Source organism: Coloeus monedula, assembly GCF_965178545.1.
Source record: "Coloeus monedula genome assembly, chromosome: 16".
NCBI classification, from domain to species: domain Eukaryota; kingdom Metazoa; phylum Chordata; class Aves; order Passeriformes; family Corvidae; genus Coloeus; species Coloeus monedula.
This window is the reverse complement of record NC_138796.1, coordinates 12,867,024-12,885,048: the sequence shown is the minus strand read 5'-3', so window position 1 is coordinate 12,885,048 and position 18,025 is coordinate 12,867,024. Positions and strand designations below refer to the sequence as shown.

Genomic DNA, 18,025 nt, shown 5'->3' with positions numbered 1-18,025 from the left:
AACCCAAACCAATTTACATGAAGAGCCCAAACAATGCAGTGTTATAGGGACATATAGTCACTGAGCCACATTGACTTCTTGAACCAGTATTTTTTCAAGTAGAGAGAATGAAGGAATATTGATTTTAATATGGACATCATGTCCTTTTATTGATGTTAATGGTCTTTTTCTGTTCTGTAAAATCTTTCTAAACCCTGCTTGTTTAAACTGGTCGGGTTTGCTACTCTACAGAAACATTTCATCATGCTTTAAGTAGCTGCCAAAGTTTTTTCAAAGCGCAAAAATTACGAGGAAAAATAAATTCATCTTAAACCGGAAATGCATTAATCAATATTAATATGAAAATATATACATACAAATATGTATCTGTATTATACATATGTACAAATGTAGTTAAGTCCTACTGACTTGAGCTTGACATGCAGATGCTCCACACTGTCAGATATTGAGTGAAATCTTGGCCTTGAATAGGCCAGGATTTTAGAAGTCTATATTTGCTTTTCGTCTCGACATTTTTAATGGTAAGAATAAGTGAACTGTACCTGTACTCTGTTCTATTCTGCAGTGAAATCCCAACTTGTCCTGAAAGCCAAGTCTTTGTGTTCCACAGGAATGGCTTTCTTGGTACAGAATCCCAAAACCCCCCCTCAGTTTAGTCCCCAGGAAATGAGATAGAGAAATAAAAAGAAACTACACCAAACAAACCAAATCCATGTTTTATCAGGCTGACAGTAATTTTTTACCATCTTGAAGTTTTGGGCTTGAGCAGGGACCTAAACCTGGTGTTGGAAGATGAATGAAGTACAGAATTTTAAAAATATGACTAATTTTTCTTTTCTTCACAAAGGCTTGCAGCAAAAATTTGTTTAGGAAAAAAAGTGTATTAGCCAGAGTTTGACACTTTTCCCTGTGTGGGGCTGGGCAGGCTGGAAAGGTGGAGCCAGGTGAACCTCATGAAGCTGAACAAGGCCAGGTGCAAGGTCCTGCCCCTTGACTGAGGCAATCACCAATTTCAGTAGGTACTGGGGGACAAATTGATTGAGAAATGGAAGAAATCCTGAGCTGGTATTTTTGTATTTGTAGCATGGTATCTGGAGGATGCATTTTATAAGCCAGGAAGTTGAGAAAGGTAAAAATGCTCTGCTGATTTGTAGCTTCTTTGTTGTTTCTCACCCCTGGGAGAACCTGACCTTGTTTTGGGAATGTTTTTTCCTCCACATCTGTGTGCTGTTGTGTATTTTGAAGCTTTGATCACCTCTGTTATCTTTAAAGACAGTGAGGCTTGGACAGGGAGAGGGAGATATAAAACCAGAGTACATCAGATCACAGGCATTTTCTGTGCTCCACTAATACCAGAAATTTGGGCCCTTAATGTGAAGGAGTGGCTACAGATGTATCCCAAGTATGTAATCAAGTGCCGTGTAGACTTTTATTGCATAGGTAATGGGCAAAACCACAGATGCACTCTGTGCTTGAAAGTTCCATTCCTAGCATTTCTCTTTCATGCAGTAGTTATCTCTGCCTTTGTATTCTTCAGATCTCTTTGAGTACAACACTGAAAGTGAAAAAAGTGGTGTTCATCTCAAGGTCACTTTGCTACTTGAGAGCAGCTGCCCTCCAAAGAGCACATAATGAATAGTTTTATTACCTTTTGGTTGGTTTTCCCTACGTGCTATAGATTGCTTCATATGCTATCAGCTCATTTCTCCTCTTCTGGCTTTTTTTTTCCCTTTGAACTACTGCTTTCTACAACTGTTTTCATCATTGTTAAAAATCATTTATATAGCACCATAAATTACAGGCATTTTACAAGCACAGGGTAAGATACTGCCTTTGTCCCAAATACTTTATGGTTCAGATACATCCTTGATATCTGGTGTACTTTTTTTGCTTAACACACTGCCTGGGAATTTTAAGGTAGATTGCATTAATCTCCTGTTTTATTCCCACAATTTTTCAAGATCAAATGATGGCGAGTCACTTTATGTGATGCAGGTAACCAATCATGTGTTTGCTCCTTACCATAAATGTATGGTAAACATTCTGCTTAGGGATAATTCCAGGCACATGGTTTTGTGCACATACATTTGCATCTAAAACTGTAGGCACTGGAAAAAAAAAAAAAAAAAAATCCAGCCTTTTGATAATTTAGCTCCCCCCTTGTTCTTTTTTCTCGACGCCCTAACTGGCATTTCCCATTTTTTAGAATGAAATCTCCCAGGAATTTTCATGTGATATTGCCACAGTGCCCAAGGAAGAACCTGGCAGCATGTTCTGTAAAGATACCTCTGAAAAGATAGTTTATTCTTTTGAGTTTTGGCTCAGTTGCTGGGCTCCCAACTCAAGGATATCTCTTACTTCATTTACACTCCTGCTTCCACTAAAACACGTATTTAAAATCTAATTGTATTTAGTGTTTAATTTGAAATTAAGAAAAATGTTTTTCTATATATTTGCCCAGATGATAATAGTACAAAATGCATTAAAAGTCTATTACTGTAATTATTTACTATTCTCTTTCATCTATAAACAGAGATTTTTTTTTATTATTATTATTTTTTTTAAACCCCAAGCAAACAGTTATAAATTTAGGAGAAAAAAAAAAATAAATTCACTTAACAACCTAATTTTTCCTAAGCCCTTGAAATGTGCAGGTCTTGGGTGCTGGGCACCTTCCCAGTCATATGCTCAGCTGGAAATGTGGAGTCCACCATAGGATTGTGGGGTTTTTTTCAGTTATGATAATCTTGTATCCAAAGTATCAATTTTACACAGAGAGCCAGTAAAATATTTTGAATATTCATCAGTGGTAAAAACATAACAAAACTTTTCTTGACTCTTTTGTATCTAAATTTTAGGGTTTTTTTCACGTGTCAACATCAGAACAGAGCAATCATGGTTTGTTAACATTGCCATGAAGTTCCTTCTGGTTTGAAAAGCAGATCCAATGGCTGCAAAAAATTACGTTCCAATATTCTATCCAGTATGTTAAAATTATGATACCTCTGTGCCAAAATTTTTTAAAAAGTAGTTTTATTCACCATTTTCTTTGAAAATGTATTAGACACTCCAAAATAATGCATAATGGTATTAGGTTTAGGTTTAAATCTCAGAAAGACTTTTACCATTTTTAGAGAACTCTGTGGCTTATATGATACCAAATATAAAATGATGTGGAAAACATTGGCTCTTATTTAAAAAAGGTTGAAAGGAAAATAAAAAAATAATTTTTCAAATTGATTAATGAAAATATATTTCCATGTTTTATTCAGAGTAATCCAAGCTTTATTTTGAAAGCACTGGAAAACACTGACATTATTAAACAGAGAAAGAAGTTCAGTAAGCGTTCATCTGTAACCATAATACAGTTAGTGTGGCAATATAGTATAGAGGAAATTCAGTTGAAACAGATTTTTGACATTATTACAATAAATACCAAAAGCAGATTGATGTTCCTGTATGTTTTTCTGAACGAAATCCCACCCAAATGCTTGCCCTGTTCCTGCACTCTTTATTTTGCTGTGCTGCTGGCACTAAAGCATGGTATTGATGCACTTCCAGTGCTTTATATGGAGCACTCAGCCTCTTCCCTGCTTAGGTTCCTGCTGCAGGCACAGGGATTGCCTTTCCTTGGCCAGGTGGAGGAAAGAATGTAAAATTCTTGGAACTGGATTGGAATTTGGAACACAGAAATTTACAAGATGTATCTCAGGCAAAGAGAACTTTAGCATGTGTTTAATTGGGTGTTGGTGCTTGTTTGGATTTCCACAGCCACAGAAGAGTTTAGTTCCGAGCGGTGAGTGAACGTGGAGACTCACTCAGTGTGCAGAGAGCATCCAAGTTCAGGGCTCAGAGGAGAACAAAAAATATCACCCCTGAGAGGCCAGATGGGCTTTATGCAACCTGATGCTGCAGCCCAGAGTCTCCCTGCCTTGTAAGGAATTGCATTAACGAGCTCTGCTCGTGGAGAATTCCCTCGTTTGAAGTGCAGGTCAGGATGGAAAACATGCCCTGCTGGTTACCCCTTTGCTCTGAATGTAACGTGTCCTTAGGAGACAGTAACTAAATAGAAGCAGGGTACCCAATGCTTAATAGTCTTTGCTTGTTTGTCATATTGGCATGTGAAATTTCATGTGAAAGAAGAAATTTTAAAAATCGAAGTATCTTTTGAAATGCTTTCATACTGTTTGCTTACAAAGATCAGTTTGCATAGATGCTGTGGTTTAGCAAGGTCTTGCTCAGTGAAAAGCAATGAGTGCTGTGATGCCTTTGATCAGCATTTTGCAATTTCCTCTGTGAGTGGAGCCCAGCTGAGCCTGGTGTAGTCCCAGAGAAAAGGGATATCGAGAGTGTTACCCAGCTCTGTGCTCACGGAGGCTGCTCCTGTTCCTCATGTGCGTGGTGGTTTTGACAATAAGACCAGCAGAGGTTTGCTCTGCCACTTGCTGATGCTCTTTCAGTCTCAGTCAAAGTGCCACCAGCCTTTTGTCATGGGAAGTGCTTCAGAACTGAGCAGTAACCCTGGGCTGCACCAGAATGTTGCCACCGTGTTGGCGATTTGTCTCTGATGAAAGATGAAACAGTAAAGTGTGGAACAATCACTCCTTGTGATGCTACTGGAGAATTTCCCTCTCACAGTGGGAAAAGAAAAAACAAATCTCAGTTTTCACACATGCACAAAGTATTATCAGCCTGTTCTACCAGAAGAATCTACATTTTGGTTTGTGAGAGAGGTTGTATTTCCAGAATGTCACTGTTTTCAGAGCAGGGTGTAATTTGTTTCGGTTTGGGGTTTTTTTTGGTTGGTTGGTTGGTTTGGTTTTTGTTTGTTTTGGTTTGAGTTTTTTGGGGTGTTTTTTTCAGTGTCAGTACCTGTGCATTTGCTGTTGGAAATAGTTAACTTTACATTTTGTTGCTGGGAAAGAAGTATCCAACTGATGTGAACCAGGAACCCCCTAGGAAAATAGAAAACACATGGATTCAGAGCATCTCAGAACACCAATTAAATATTTAGTGTACAGGCTGGATCCCTCCTAATGGAGAGTGTCTGAGGTAAACACAGCATCTCTAATGTACAGTCAATTTAATAACGGAAAGGACGGGCAGCTCATGAAAGGGGAGAGACAATGCAGGGAGTATTTTGATTTCAGGCAAAAGAACTGTATGAGAAGTGAAATTTTTAATTGTGAGAATGAATGGTCAGGGAATCCAGCTTGACTTTGCTGAAGGAATTTCTGATGGTACTGGAAGGCAGTGGTGGAATCTGAAGTACTCTCAGGTTGGTTTGATTATTGCCTGGTTACTGGCCTGTTGGTGGCTAGCAGCAGAACACCGACATGCTTTGTAATGCTTGAAACATTCAGGAAAAACTGCTCTGAATCCGACTTTTTGCAACAAGCTACATACTCCCAAAATTTTTTACGACCAGGAAAAAAATTGTTCCTACTGTGGGGGTGTTGGAAGGGGTGTAGTGACCCAGTTATCAAGTGCCTGCAGTGGTGGAAGAGCAGTGCACAATCTCCTGTCCCAGGGTGTTCCTCGTGCAGTGCTGTGTGCGTTTACCTGCGGTGTTCACAGGCAGCTGCTCAACTGCAAGAACTCCTTTACAGTTGTGTTGCATTTAACTTTCTTTTAGAAACACCTGTTCTTCAGGAACAACCTTGTCCTGTTTAAAGAAATCTTAGAAATGAGTGTTTGTACTTGTAGGCTTTCAGTGTGAACGAGAGCAGAACATGGGTAGCTGCACTCACACCCATTCACAGATCTGTCCTGCTCCAAGATGCCAGGAAGGCATTCTTCATCTCATTTTGTCACCTGACATGCCCTGGGTTCCCTCTCATAGTTTGGACTGATGGACAGAAATTTCTCAGTATTTCTGAGGCGATGTCAAAATAATTTGAGGCCACTTCTGAAAATCAGAACCATTTGGCCATGCATGTCCATGCAGCATGTTGCATGCTTTAGGAAAGCACTGATGCAGCCTTAATTACTGTCTCACTACTTATTTGTCTTTAATACATAAATGCCAGGTTTCAGAAAATGTCAAAAGCTTCTGGAAAAACATAGTTTGAGACCTATTAAAGGAGAATGTTCTGTGAGTCTCATGGTAGAAGCCAAAAAAAAGAAAAAGGGTTATGGAGAAAATCTGCAGACATCAAGATGATGGAGAGGGTCCTACAAGTCACAAAATGAAAGGCAGGCAAAGATGCCCAAAGTGTTTTTGTGGTCTGGAAGGCAGCCAGAGTGGCATTGATTTATTAAAGAGCAGCCTCACGGCTTCCTTTTCTCGATGTGATGGTGCCATTAGAGCTCCTCAAACAATCGCTGATTTCCTTGAGAATGAGGAGTAGGAGAAGATTCTGAAGACAGTTGTTATTTCCAGACTGATGCCACTGCCAGGCCATCGCTCTGTGTACCTGGCTGCAGAATTCTGTGTGTATGCAGTGGGTGCACGTGAGTTATTGAACACAGCCACTACTTGGGCAAGAAGTACAGCAGCAGTTCTGTAGGCTTTTATACTCTGCAGTTGTGGTGTAAAGAGCCAGCTTCAATGAGACAGCAATTGTGAGGCACTAATTGTCTCAAAAGTGCCAAACTCAGCTGTTTTGTTGATAGAGTTAACTCAAGGCTGTTCTTGTGCACTGCTAATATGCTGGGAGTGATTAGCACCTGTAGCATCAGCTTTTTGTCTATTTCTGTAGATATCTCAATCCTCTTATGTAACTTCTTTTCCCTGTTTTCTCTCTGAATAGCCAGTATTAGTTCTGTATTTTTCCATTCCAAGCATACACCTTGCCCCTGCAGTGCCTCCCTAAAATCCTGCTCCTGTATCTCCTTGTTTGTCACTTGTCCTGCCTGGAGGTGGGCAGTACCTGCCTCCACCAGGACACTGCTGCAGAGGCCTTTCTGATCCTGTGAGCAGAACTGGAGGTGCTGGGCAGCCTAATGGCGAGGCTGGTTCTGGTGCTGTTCCTGGGATTTCAGGTGGCAGAGGAGCAGATTTTTCACCTTTTTTTATCGTGGGGCTGTTGTACAGTGGTGCTGCCATCAGTAGTGGTGCTCTGGCAGCCTGGGAGCAGGAGAAGTGTGCTCAGCACATACTGTGCATGTGCCAGTCCCTCACAGAATCAAAACACTGATATAACCCACCTTCAGTTACGAGGCTGTTTTCACCCTGTTAAAAAACAAGTGAGACGAGGAGACAGAGCATGAATTAGTTTTGTCAGATATATAGTCAGAAGTAGCAGCTGATAGGTTTGCTGTGATAAGTTCTGTATGATGGCTTTGCTGAAAGGTAGGCTGTTCCATGATTTACTGAACTATTATAAGTGGTAAAACTGATCCATTTGTTATCATCCAGTGCATAAAGACTTCAGGATTTAAGGAGCCTGCACTAAATAACAAAGCAATTTATATACTCATAAACTGAAAATTACAGGGAAGAAGTCCTTAAGTCATTGGTAATAGGAACCTTTTATCATATTAGTGATGATTACCAAATATTAACCCCTACTCCCCTGTTGAAAACAAAATCTTACCTTAGAATAGTTGCAATTGCTTAAAGAAATCCTAGAGACAACTTTGTATTGATTTACTGTGTAAGTGTGGCAAGTTTTATTTATTTATCTGAGTGCCATCCTTCTCCCAGGTCCCTGCATCAGCTGATGTGAGCTGATAGATGGTTCTGCCAGCAGCAGCATGTGGCTGATGCTACCTGAGGAATGGTATCAGCTGGCTCCACTACTGGATCTTCACCCAAAGCAAATTTGAGTGTAGTATCTTGAAAAGAGATTTTTTTTCCTGTGTTTCAATAAACAGATAATAGTTAGCAATGGTTGGTTTCAGATTAGCCTGTTCTAAGGAGGATATAATTATGTGTCCTACTGTGAAGATGGAAATACCCTCTGCCAGGTTTTAAAAATGCATTATAAGATTGTGAGTTGTCTCATTGTTCTCTTGAATCAAAGGTTTTATGGGCAGTGGAAAGAAGATGTTGACTAAAGCTAAGCAAACATTTGCCTGGAGGTAATTTTGCTGATGACATTAGTTTCTTTTTTGTGCTCCAGAGTATCCTGAGATACTTTATTCATTCAATTTTATTCAACCGGTCTAAGTTCTCAGGGTACAGATGAGTTGAGAGCCACTTGTTACCAGTACTCAATATTTGATATCCAGCTTGCTTTGCTCAAGTGGGAATGATTACATGCTGAAACAGATTTGTTTCTTTTTGTGATCTGTATAAGCAGAGTATCTAAAGTCAAGGGGAAGATTTGCACACACACCTGGACATTATCCAGCAGAAAATTGGAGAGCTGTACTAACATTTCAGGAAATATAATTAAAACTCTTTTCTTGGAGCTGGTAAATTCTGATCCCACTGTCCTTGTGTTAATTCTCTGGTACTTTTCTTTCACAGACCTTATTTAAGTAAAGTCAAGTCCGTCCTCAACCCATGGTAACACCCTCCCTGATCAGACTGAAGTTGGAGTCCAGCTATGACATCCCAAAGCCAGGAGAGATTATGTGAGGTTTTCCTGTGGCTGCCAGGGTTTTCTTTGGCAGAATTATTGTCTGAGTCTGTTCTCACCAAAGAGTGAAGAAGCAGCAGCAATGCAGCACCTGCCACTGAAATTATGGATAAGGGACTGAGCTGGTACCAACTGAACAATGATCACTAATAATTTGGCTTAAATATAATCACTTAGTTACCCTGAGTCTTGTCAGGATAGAATGTTTGAGTGTTGGGAGGAATAAGCCACTGGCTTTGTTCCAGATACATCACAAATGAAGTGTTTGTACCAGACGGAGGGTCAGACCCCCCATGTTTGTCTCCCACCACCTTGCTGTGCTAAGAAAAAGGGAAGCAGAGTTTCCTGTATGCCTGGTTCTGTGGGAAGTGCTTGGCTGTGTGCATCCCATGTGTGTGTCATGGAATCTGGGGCCTGAAGGAAGCTCCCATCTGCCTCCATCCTGCTTGTCCTCCCTTGGACTGCACACTGAGCTCAATTCATCAAACAGCCAGCAATCCTGACTGGGCATTTCAAATTGTGCTGAGCTCTAATGACCAAATGCTTGGCTGGTTGCTCCTCAGGCTTTCCTGGGATGATATTCTGACCTCACATAATCTCTTCTGGTTTTAAGATGTCATAGCTGTACGCAGCAAATGAGCACAGAAACCAATTTCTTGCATCAAAAGTGACAGGAGGGTTAAAGTAGTGGAAATTAATTGAAAATGGAAAAAAAAAAAAAACAACCAAAAACTGTGTGGTGAAAACACAGAGTTTATAAACCAACCAAACTGTTCATAAAGTTGCACTTCAGTTGCTCTTCTGCATTTATGCTGAAATCCAAAAATCAAGAACCAGAAAAAATACAGCAAAACCCACCCCCTTAAAACTGCAGTGACTCAGGAACAGATTAAGGGCTTGTTTTGTTTCCATACTTCCTAACAATTTGCACTTTTTCATTTCATATACAGCCATGATAGATGAGGCTGCTAAGGTGTGGAAATTAAGCACAAGCACAAATATTTCTAGCCTTCTAAATGTTTAAAATTATTTTCTGTATTCTATGTAAATTATGTGAGAGTTTAGCATTGTTGCAGCTCATGTATCATGCACATCAGTGGTAACTTTTCTTGGGGATGTTTAGGTGAAAGAAACCAGTTCATTACCAGTAACATCAATGTAATCATTATGATTACATTCCCTCCCTCCTTTATTGGGCTTTTTGGTTTTTAAGAGTTATTAAATCCCTCTGGTTTAAATTCTGAAGAATAGAGATGTTGGTTGAAAGCACAGACTCATTAAAGTCAGTAAGTTTTGTCTTTGCTGTCCATTAGTTAAATGTATGATTTTGATACCCTTCTGCATGATCATACAGCACCTAGATAAACAAAGATCATACCAACTAGCACTGAGCTTGTTTTAATATTCTTGCAGTTCTTAGGAGGTTTATATCCCCTGCAAGAAGAGGAACTTAGTCTGCATTTTCTTATCTTCCAATGCAGTAAGCAGAAATATCAGTGCTATTTCCAATCTTCTGTGTCATTAATAAATATGCCAAGATATGTCTATGAGTTATGGCTCTTTAATAAGGTAATGGAACTCCTAGAATCTCGAGCTTGATTTTTCAGAAATGGGAACTGTTTAGGTGCCAGTAAGAATGTGCTGATCACATATATAACTAATCTTGATTAATTATGAGTACAAAATTTATTATTTCATTTTTGCTATTGCTAACTATTTTTATCTATCCTGAATATCTCACCAATCCCTTGTGATTCTGTAGGGAAAATATATGATATTCTGATTGATTACAAAAGTTCAGGCTGTGGTACGAGCTCACACAGCTGGTTCTGAAGCTGAAAGTACCTGGAAGAGCCCCTGTGGAAGAGCCTAATGTGAGCATCTCTGGAAACATCAGAGGAACCAGGCCATTACAGCAGCAAATAGCAAATGCCCAGATTTTTAACAGAGTTTGACTGCCTGTTTTTTAAAAGAACACAGCAGGGTTCTCATTGATTTCAATAGCCTTTGACCTGAACCCAATGTCAGCTCTCTTGGACCAGCCTTTGTTAAAATGATTGTGGTCAGTACCTTCTATTTACTTTCTTCACACTGTTTGCAAATCCAGAACGTGCAAGAAGTGACCTTAGCAAACAGGGTTTGGTTTAAACTTCAGCCACAGGTGCAAAAAACAGAGTAATACACCAGTTTTCAGTCATCTTTTTATTCACATTTTTCTACCTGCACAGGACCTACAGATGAACGAACAAAGTATTGAATGATATCTGTACGAAAAATAAAACACTTCAAATGAATGTTTTTTGTATAGCAGCATGAGAAACTGTTCCTCTTGTTTGAAGGAATAAGATACGAAGAATTGACTGCGTAACCAATTTAATAATTAAGATAATTTAGAATACAGAAAGAGAAGTTGAAAGTCATGGGGCACCATTCCCTGAAGTTTCATATGCTGCCTATTCTCCAAAACAGGGAAATTTTGATACAGAAGTGACTTACAGGCAATAGCTGTGCACAGTCTTTTATCATTTTAATAAAATCTTTAACCATTCTTTGAAAATTCTAAAGCCTCCTGTGTTCGGTTGAGGTGCAGGGATAGAAAGAACTGGTGGCTGGCAGATGTTCAGATACATTATCAGAAAATGTAGTTTCAGCCTAACCAGTATAATGTAATTCATTCTAACATGATGTTTTGGGTTTATTACAGTGCAAGTGACTACAGAACACAGTGCACTATGCAGAAGACTAAACGAGGTGAAGGTGTACAGCTTAAAGGTGACTGGGTTAGGCCTGCCAGAGTGCTGAGTGTTGGTGGGTAAACTGACAGATGGTTTAAATTACTCAAAAGTGGAAACAAAAGTTTTTTCTTTTCCTCTTGGAATCCACCTATGTGAAGGAAGTGGCTTTATTTCCTGAGACTGCACTAAACTTACATCAGCGTTATTGTTGTTGCGTGTTACAGTAAAAATTATCACTTTAGGAATTGTTGTGTTAAATCTTTGTCTTTTGCCTCCCCCAAAAGAGGCAACAACACTTTACCTGGCCATAGTATTTTGCAGATCATAAATAGCTCGGTGTGTGTGTGTGTTTATCTGTATAAACTTCTGTATCTGTTTATCTGTATAAACTTCTCTATTGAAATTGTAGCATAAAATGCCATATGCATTGTTTGCTTCACTTTTCTGTTAAATCTGTTAGCTCTGAACTGTCAGGGGTACAGCAGTTATTTTTACTTGGACTTCAGCCTGGTGGCAGATTCCAGTTGGTTTAGTGCTATGGATTTTAGTTTGCTCCCCCCAGTCTTGTTTTTGCTATTTTGTCTCCTTGTTATGGGCTGTTTCAGCAGGTGCCTCTCCATTTGCCACCTACCTTGGTGCAGTGAGTGATTATTTAGGTGACATTTTACCTTATATGGTCAGGCTGAATATGTAAATAGATCAGAGTCTTTAAGTAAAAATAATGTTTTTTTTTTTTCTTTTCTTTTTTAGGAGTGTAATGTCTGTGACCAAAGATAATGAATAAATAATCAAACATAAAAATAAGGCAAAATTTCTGTTTAATCTCATTTCCATTATTTTTTTTATAACTCATCATCTTAGCTATTATTCTTTATAGTTGATGCACTTAGTGGACAGACTGTGTGTATGGCTCTGCACATCAGCACCCGAAATATGTCATGGTCAGGGTGTGGCATGCACCAGTTTGTGTGGTCAGGATTGATTTTCAAGTCCAGTAACGCAGCCTTAAAAGTAAATAAGATTTGTCTCCTGTACTTTTAAAAATTGTTGCTTACCTGAGGACACTGTTGATCACTTTACTAAGTATATTGTGTGTTTTAATGAGATGGGTTAAGTGAGATAAAAATACTTTCTTGTAGTAAAGGATAAAAGTGCAAGTGTCAATCAAATAAACTCGAGTCCCTGGCATGCTCACTCATTTGCATAAAGTACCTTAAACTTAACAAAAAAAAAAAAAAGAGTGAAAGATTGCAGTTCTCTTTATTAACCTTTGTTAACTATGCAAATCACCATCCTAACTTTGATTTTAAAATATGTATTATGGTAGGGGAAAAAAAAATCCTCCCATAAATAAGTCAAATTAGCCTAAACACCTTTCCTATGGTCTGATTTACTGTCTGTATTCCCTGTTTCTCGTGCTGGCAGTTCTCTCCCGGCAGCAGGAACAGCAGCAATAACACTGTGGAGACAGTAGATGGCTGTAGAAAAGTGTGTTGCACGCTCCTGTGTGAGCGTAATAAGATTGGGAAAGGCCTTGACCTGACTGGATGCAGCTTTTATCTGAAGTACATTTAAAGAGATAAAGGAGAAGCAGGGTGCAGTACATGTTCCTTTCTTTTCTGTAGGAGCTTTGCTTTGAGTTTAAAAATTTCTCAAATGCAGGATTTGTGAACTGGGTCCTTCAGCAGGGAGAGGTAATGGCTTGAGTGCCACCGGAGTAATTCTCAGGATTCCCCTCCTCCCTCAAGATGTCTTAGAAATCCTCCTATAAATTCTTACGGAGGGGGTGTCTGTAGATCCCATAATAATAATAATTAGGAAGTGGTATATTCCCATTTATTTATTTATTATTACTTCTTTTTTTTTTTCTTCTCCACCCCCCCCGCCCCCCTCCAGTGTAGTTGGCTGCCTTTAGTGCACGGACCTGCTCATTAAATAGATACACCAAGAACTGTTACCTAAGCAAGCTTGACAGTAAAGAAAGGACAGACTGAGTTAGGGAGAAAAAGGGAAGAAAAAAGACAGCCTGAAGCAAGTCACTTCACACGCAGAAAGAGCCACTGAACGAATGCTATTCTCATAAACAAACTAAAAAAAATACCTTGTATAAGAAGAGAACTGTGAGGACTTGACAGAAAAAGGCAAGATTTTCTACCCACTGTTTTCAGTTTTCCTTCCAGACATACTTGGTGAAGTAAGGAGACTTCTGTTTGCTGACAGAGCCCTTGATTTCTTTCAAGATGATGATGTATTTGTGGGTAGGTAGTGTCTCTCTCCATGTCAGTCTTTTGTTAATAAATTGACTTTGGGACTGTGGATTTTAGCCTGTAGTTGCAGCTTGTTTTGTGCTATGTAAGGTGTGTGTGTGCTGCAGGGTAGCGTGGCTGGGGTGCAGAACATGTGCTTGCATTTCCAGGCAGGGTTTAAACAAACCGGTTCATTAACGTGAAGCTGAAATTTATTTTCAGGGTTTGCAGGATGTGGCAGAGTGCACTGCTTTCTTTTCATTGCCTTAGAACATATTGCAATTGTGTAAGATCCACTCTGTGGTTCAGTTACAAAGCGAATGCTGCATCACTTGTGGCTGCTCAGAATTTGCTTTCTTTGTAAGAAATGAAACAATCTTAATGTGATTAAAACTTCTAATGTGTGTTACTTAACCCACTTGCTTTTATACTAATTGTCACAGTCTGTCTTGGCTTTTGAAGTTTCTGGCAATTGAGAACTGCAGGTAAAGAAATAGATACTATGTTCCTATTTCTGTGATTTTATATTCAGCATTGTTCTGATTCCTTGCAGCAAAATCTGCTCAGCTTAAAAATAATATTGTGTTGTGGCATGTATGTTTTGAATTAGTAAAGCTATTAACCTGTGAATTCATCCAGGTTTTGATACAGAACGTTTTTTTTTTTTTCTTAGCAAAAAAGCCCACAAAAAGATCAGTGAACAAATCTGCATACTTAAAAGCTTTTCTGTGTTCCTCTTCAAAGCCTGTGCATCTTCTGGGAGAATACTTTAAACTAATCTCATTTGACAATCTGTTTATTTATTTATTTAATTTAAATGTATGTAAAAATAGACAGGCGTGCAGCTAATCTGGGCCACCTCTGCAAAACAGGCTGCAGAGGGGCAACACCAAAGTCCTAGAGGTATTATCAGCAATCACTCCTCTCTGTAAATCACGCGTGGTTCATGCTGTAAATCTCCCTTTATGCTTTCTTCTCATTGCTGCTGGCCCTCCACTATATCTTAGGAACTTTGGTCATCCATGCAAAAGGCACTGTATGTAGACTTTTAAGTTTCTCATTGCAGTACTCTGACCTGTGCCATGGTTTTGGGAGCTCACCAATCGCTGAGCCCTTATGATTTTGTTTTTTTCTTTTTTTCTGGGTTCTGTAGTACAAGTCCCTAGAATTTTCACCAATGTGTCTGTGCATTTAACAGCAACCCCAACTGCTGCTTGTTTTTAACCCTTACCACGGTTCTGTATTGAAGCTGCTGGTGCAAGGATTAATTTAGTTCTGGTTTTAGATTTATAAATCAGATCCCTCAGTTGCAGCAGTCTGTCTTTCATTCAGTTTGTGTTGTGGTGTTCTAGCTGCCATCACCCAAAGGAGATGCACAGTAAATATTTGAGGATAAACCCTTTCTAATATGCACACTAGGGTGAAAGGACATGCATTGTTTGGTATTACTCTGCTTCTCTGTGGCACAGGATCAGAAGGTTTAAAAGCCAGGGAACTTCTCCCTCCCCAAGCCTAGGAATCTTTGTTAATTTGAAATTTAGTGAAATACCTTTTCTTGCAGGTAACTATGCAGTTTTCTATCACTTTTAGTGTGCTGTATTTTATATTATTGGTGAACTTTCCTAGTTATTCATTTTAGAGATATATATATATAAATGCTTTAAGCAAAACAACCACAGTAGTAAGCAGTTTCTGATGGTACCACTTCCTGGTTTTCAAAGCTTCTAGTAATTAATATAACAGTTCTAGTAATTAATATTTCACATTTAAAAGTGTGTTCATTCCATTTTTATTTTGTCCTTTTTACTTACATTTTAAGAGGTATGTTGTTTTGTTCTGGTTTTCTGATTTGCAGAATTCTTTAAACAGCCTGTTTCTCTTTTGGCACTCCTACACCTGGGTATTAAGCATTCTTACCATTTGCAACTGAACTTTTCTAGTCTAAATTTTTTGTATGAGGTCTCAAGATTAGTAGGAAGAAGCAGAGAATGAACTTTCTTTTTGTATGAATCGTAGCAGAACATTATTATTTTGTGGTTTTTTTATGGAAATAGAGGAATTGTACTCATAGATTTTTTTTTTTTTCTGAAATGTTGCGATTTTTAAAGTCTGTACATTAACTAGGCATGTAGAGGTACCTAAGATGCAGCATATGTAAAGAGATGCAGTAGGTAAACAAGAGACTCTTAATATATGTAGGTGCAAGGTATAAACTCACAGCAGCACTTGAAATACTTTCTCCTGGCATCACATCAATATTTTATATAATTATAAAAAGCTTCTCAGCAATACTATTAAAATTTAAAGTAGCCAGCTTGTGTGAAAATGTAGTCTTCCCCTTTTTAAAGGGCTTAAAATTAATTTGCTACATTGACTGAGAATTTTTCAGATTATTCACTCGTTTATGTGGCAGTGCTTACCTGTTGTTTCATTTCACGTATAATGTAGAAACATTTTGCAATATTTACAAAGAAAAAGAACATTTTGATTTCTTCCCATTTTTTAATGTCTTACTAAGCAGTATCCTGGAACAGTTTGATGTCTTTTTTTTAGTTCTACTGATGACAGTGATAACAAGTTCCTTTTATTGCAAGCAGACTGCACTGAACGTGTTTAGCTAACTAAAAACATTGTGCAGGAATGCAGAGCACAGACACTAATTCAGTCTCTTGAATGGAACAGTCTTGATTAGTTGCTGTTTTTTAAATACTTATTTCAAAATTTCAAAAAGTAGAGAAAGTTTTTAGTACTGTTAACCCTGCCAAGGGAAATCCATAATTGTTGACAGCCTAAGTGATTAAATGTTGTTTATAGTTATACTTTTCTCCTTTTCTGGACAAAGGAGATCTTTTTTGGTCTGGTACTTTATGTGTAGACACCTGTACTGTAGGAATCAGAGTTCATCAATGTCAGAGTTCACACTGACCAAGAAACTTTGAAGTCTTTCAGGCATTACTGATTCAGGAACCAGTGAAGTCAAAAGGGCCTGTATTCTTTCTGAGGGGTGCAGACCCTTTTACGTCTGCTGCTGCTGCAGTTGAATCCCCCTTTCTCCCCAAAGTAAGATTGTTGCAGTGACTCAGGGTGTTCTGGATCACTGCAGATTATCATTCACCTTTCCTGTGTAATTTACCTCCCCAAAGGTGATGTGGTTTTTCTCAGAATGTAACAAATACATGTTTGGGGTTTTTTTTTCTAGTTATAGGGCTCTAAAATTGCTGCCTTGTGCTTAGCTTGGCTAAAGCAGTGTAACTATTGGTGAGGGAAAATGGGAGTTGATGGCTGAAAGCTGAGACTGCTCCCAATCTTTCATAGAGTGCCCAGTCTCCCAAAGCCCCTCTTTCTGTGCAGTATTCCTCCTCCTCTTTTTCATATTTTGAAAAATAAGCATAGTTTGTCCACGAGAGCACAAACAGCTGCCTGATTCCCCAGCAAACAGTTCCATGGAGGTTGTTTTCCATCTGGTTGTTCAGAATGGACTATTTTGAGGTCTCCCTGACCTCATGTTCAACTTTCATATTCCGAGTTAGAAGTCAAGGGTTTAAAGTTACTACGTGTCGTGAAGAAGTCAAATGTAATTAAATGTTGTCCTGAGAAAAACTGGAACAATATCATTGGCAAATACATTTTTAAAATGCAAATTATTAGTTTTCCACGTTTTGTTGTATGCTACAAAAATGCTGGACTAAAATTACCTTAATGTACCATAATACAGTTTGATAAATTTTATAAACATCTAATTAATGTCTGCTTAGTCAGAGGTGTGCTTCATTCCTGTCAGTCTGCTGTTCTTTTTAATAATAGGGAATGAGTTGTCAGAAATTTTGTGTATATTTAGCAGAGATTTTTTCAATAGCAGCTTCAGAATGATACTTGATCAAACAAGGCAGAAAAACATGTCAGCAAATGAAGTTTGGTTTTTTTTTTCCCCAAAACCAGAGTAGGCAGATACAAAGAAACAAATTTAAAAAAATGTGTATGCAATAGCAACAAGATAACTTCTTCTGGCAATAGGATACTGTTTTGACAACTCCGTACAATAAAGCTTTTGGGTCCAATATAGAGAATTGCTCTTGTCTGAATTAGCAAAATGTTCCTTAGATGAACATCTGGGAAGAAGTCTGGAGGAAAAGGAAGTAACAGACTCTAGCAAAATTTAATCTGGATATTTAGGAATTTAAACTCTTTATGGTTGCATTTCTGGTGTTTCTCCTATTTAGAGACATCCTAATACACACAGGAGTCTGTGTCAGCTCACATATTCAAAAGCAGATGGCATTTTATTCAGCTGACCAAAGTCTGCATGTTTTTATGCACTCCCAAATGTATGCAGGCACAGAGTGTGCCTTTCTCCTGGCTTAGAGAAGGGTGTCATTTCAAGCCTAACTTGTGCTCCTTGTGTACTCAGTGCTGCAGGACACCTTTGTAAGGTCTTTTTTTTCTAAAGGAAATGAGAACCGTAAACAGATGTGAAGATGACTGAAATGATAAAGGAACAAAGCCTTATGATTTTTTA

At 38.6% G+C, this 18,025-nt stretch overlaps 1 protein-coding gene across 15 annotated transcripts in view; it reads left to right on the top strand.

Moving 5' to 3' along the window:
• RBFOX1 (RNA binding fox-1 homolog 1) overlaps positions 1-18,025 on the top strand; it is a gene marked incomplete at its 5' end in the record, with an annotated part of 1,111,952 nt that overhangs the window by 755,576 nt on the left and 338,351 nt on the right. For 12 of the 15 annotated variants that reach the window (XM_082292372.1, XM_082292369.1, XM_082292361.1 and 9 more), the window contains one exon: positions 13,227-13,521. The exons of 2 other annotated variants lie outside the window; for them this stretch is intronic. In XM_082292372.1, coding sequence (XP_082148498.1) covers positions 13,504-13,521 — 18 coding nt within the window. Of the gene's footprint in view, positions 1-13,226; positions 13,526-18,025 lie in introns of those variants that run through there. One more of the 15 variants, XM_082292367.1, reaches the window with a different exon arrangement.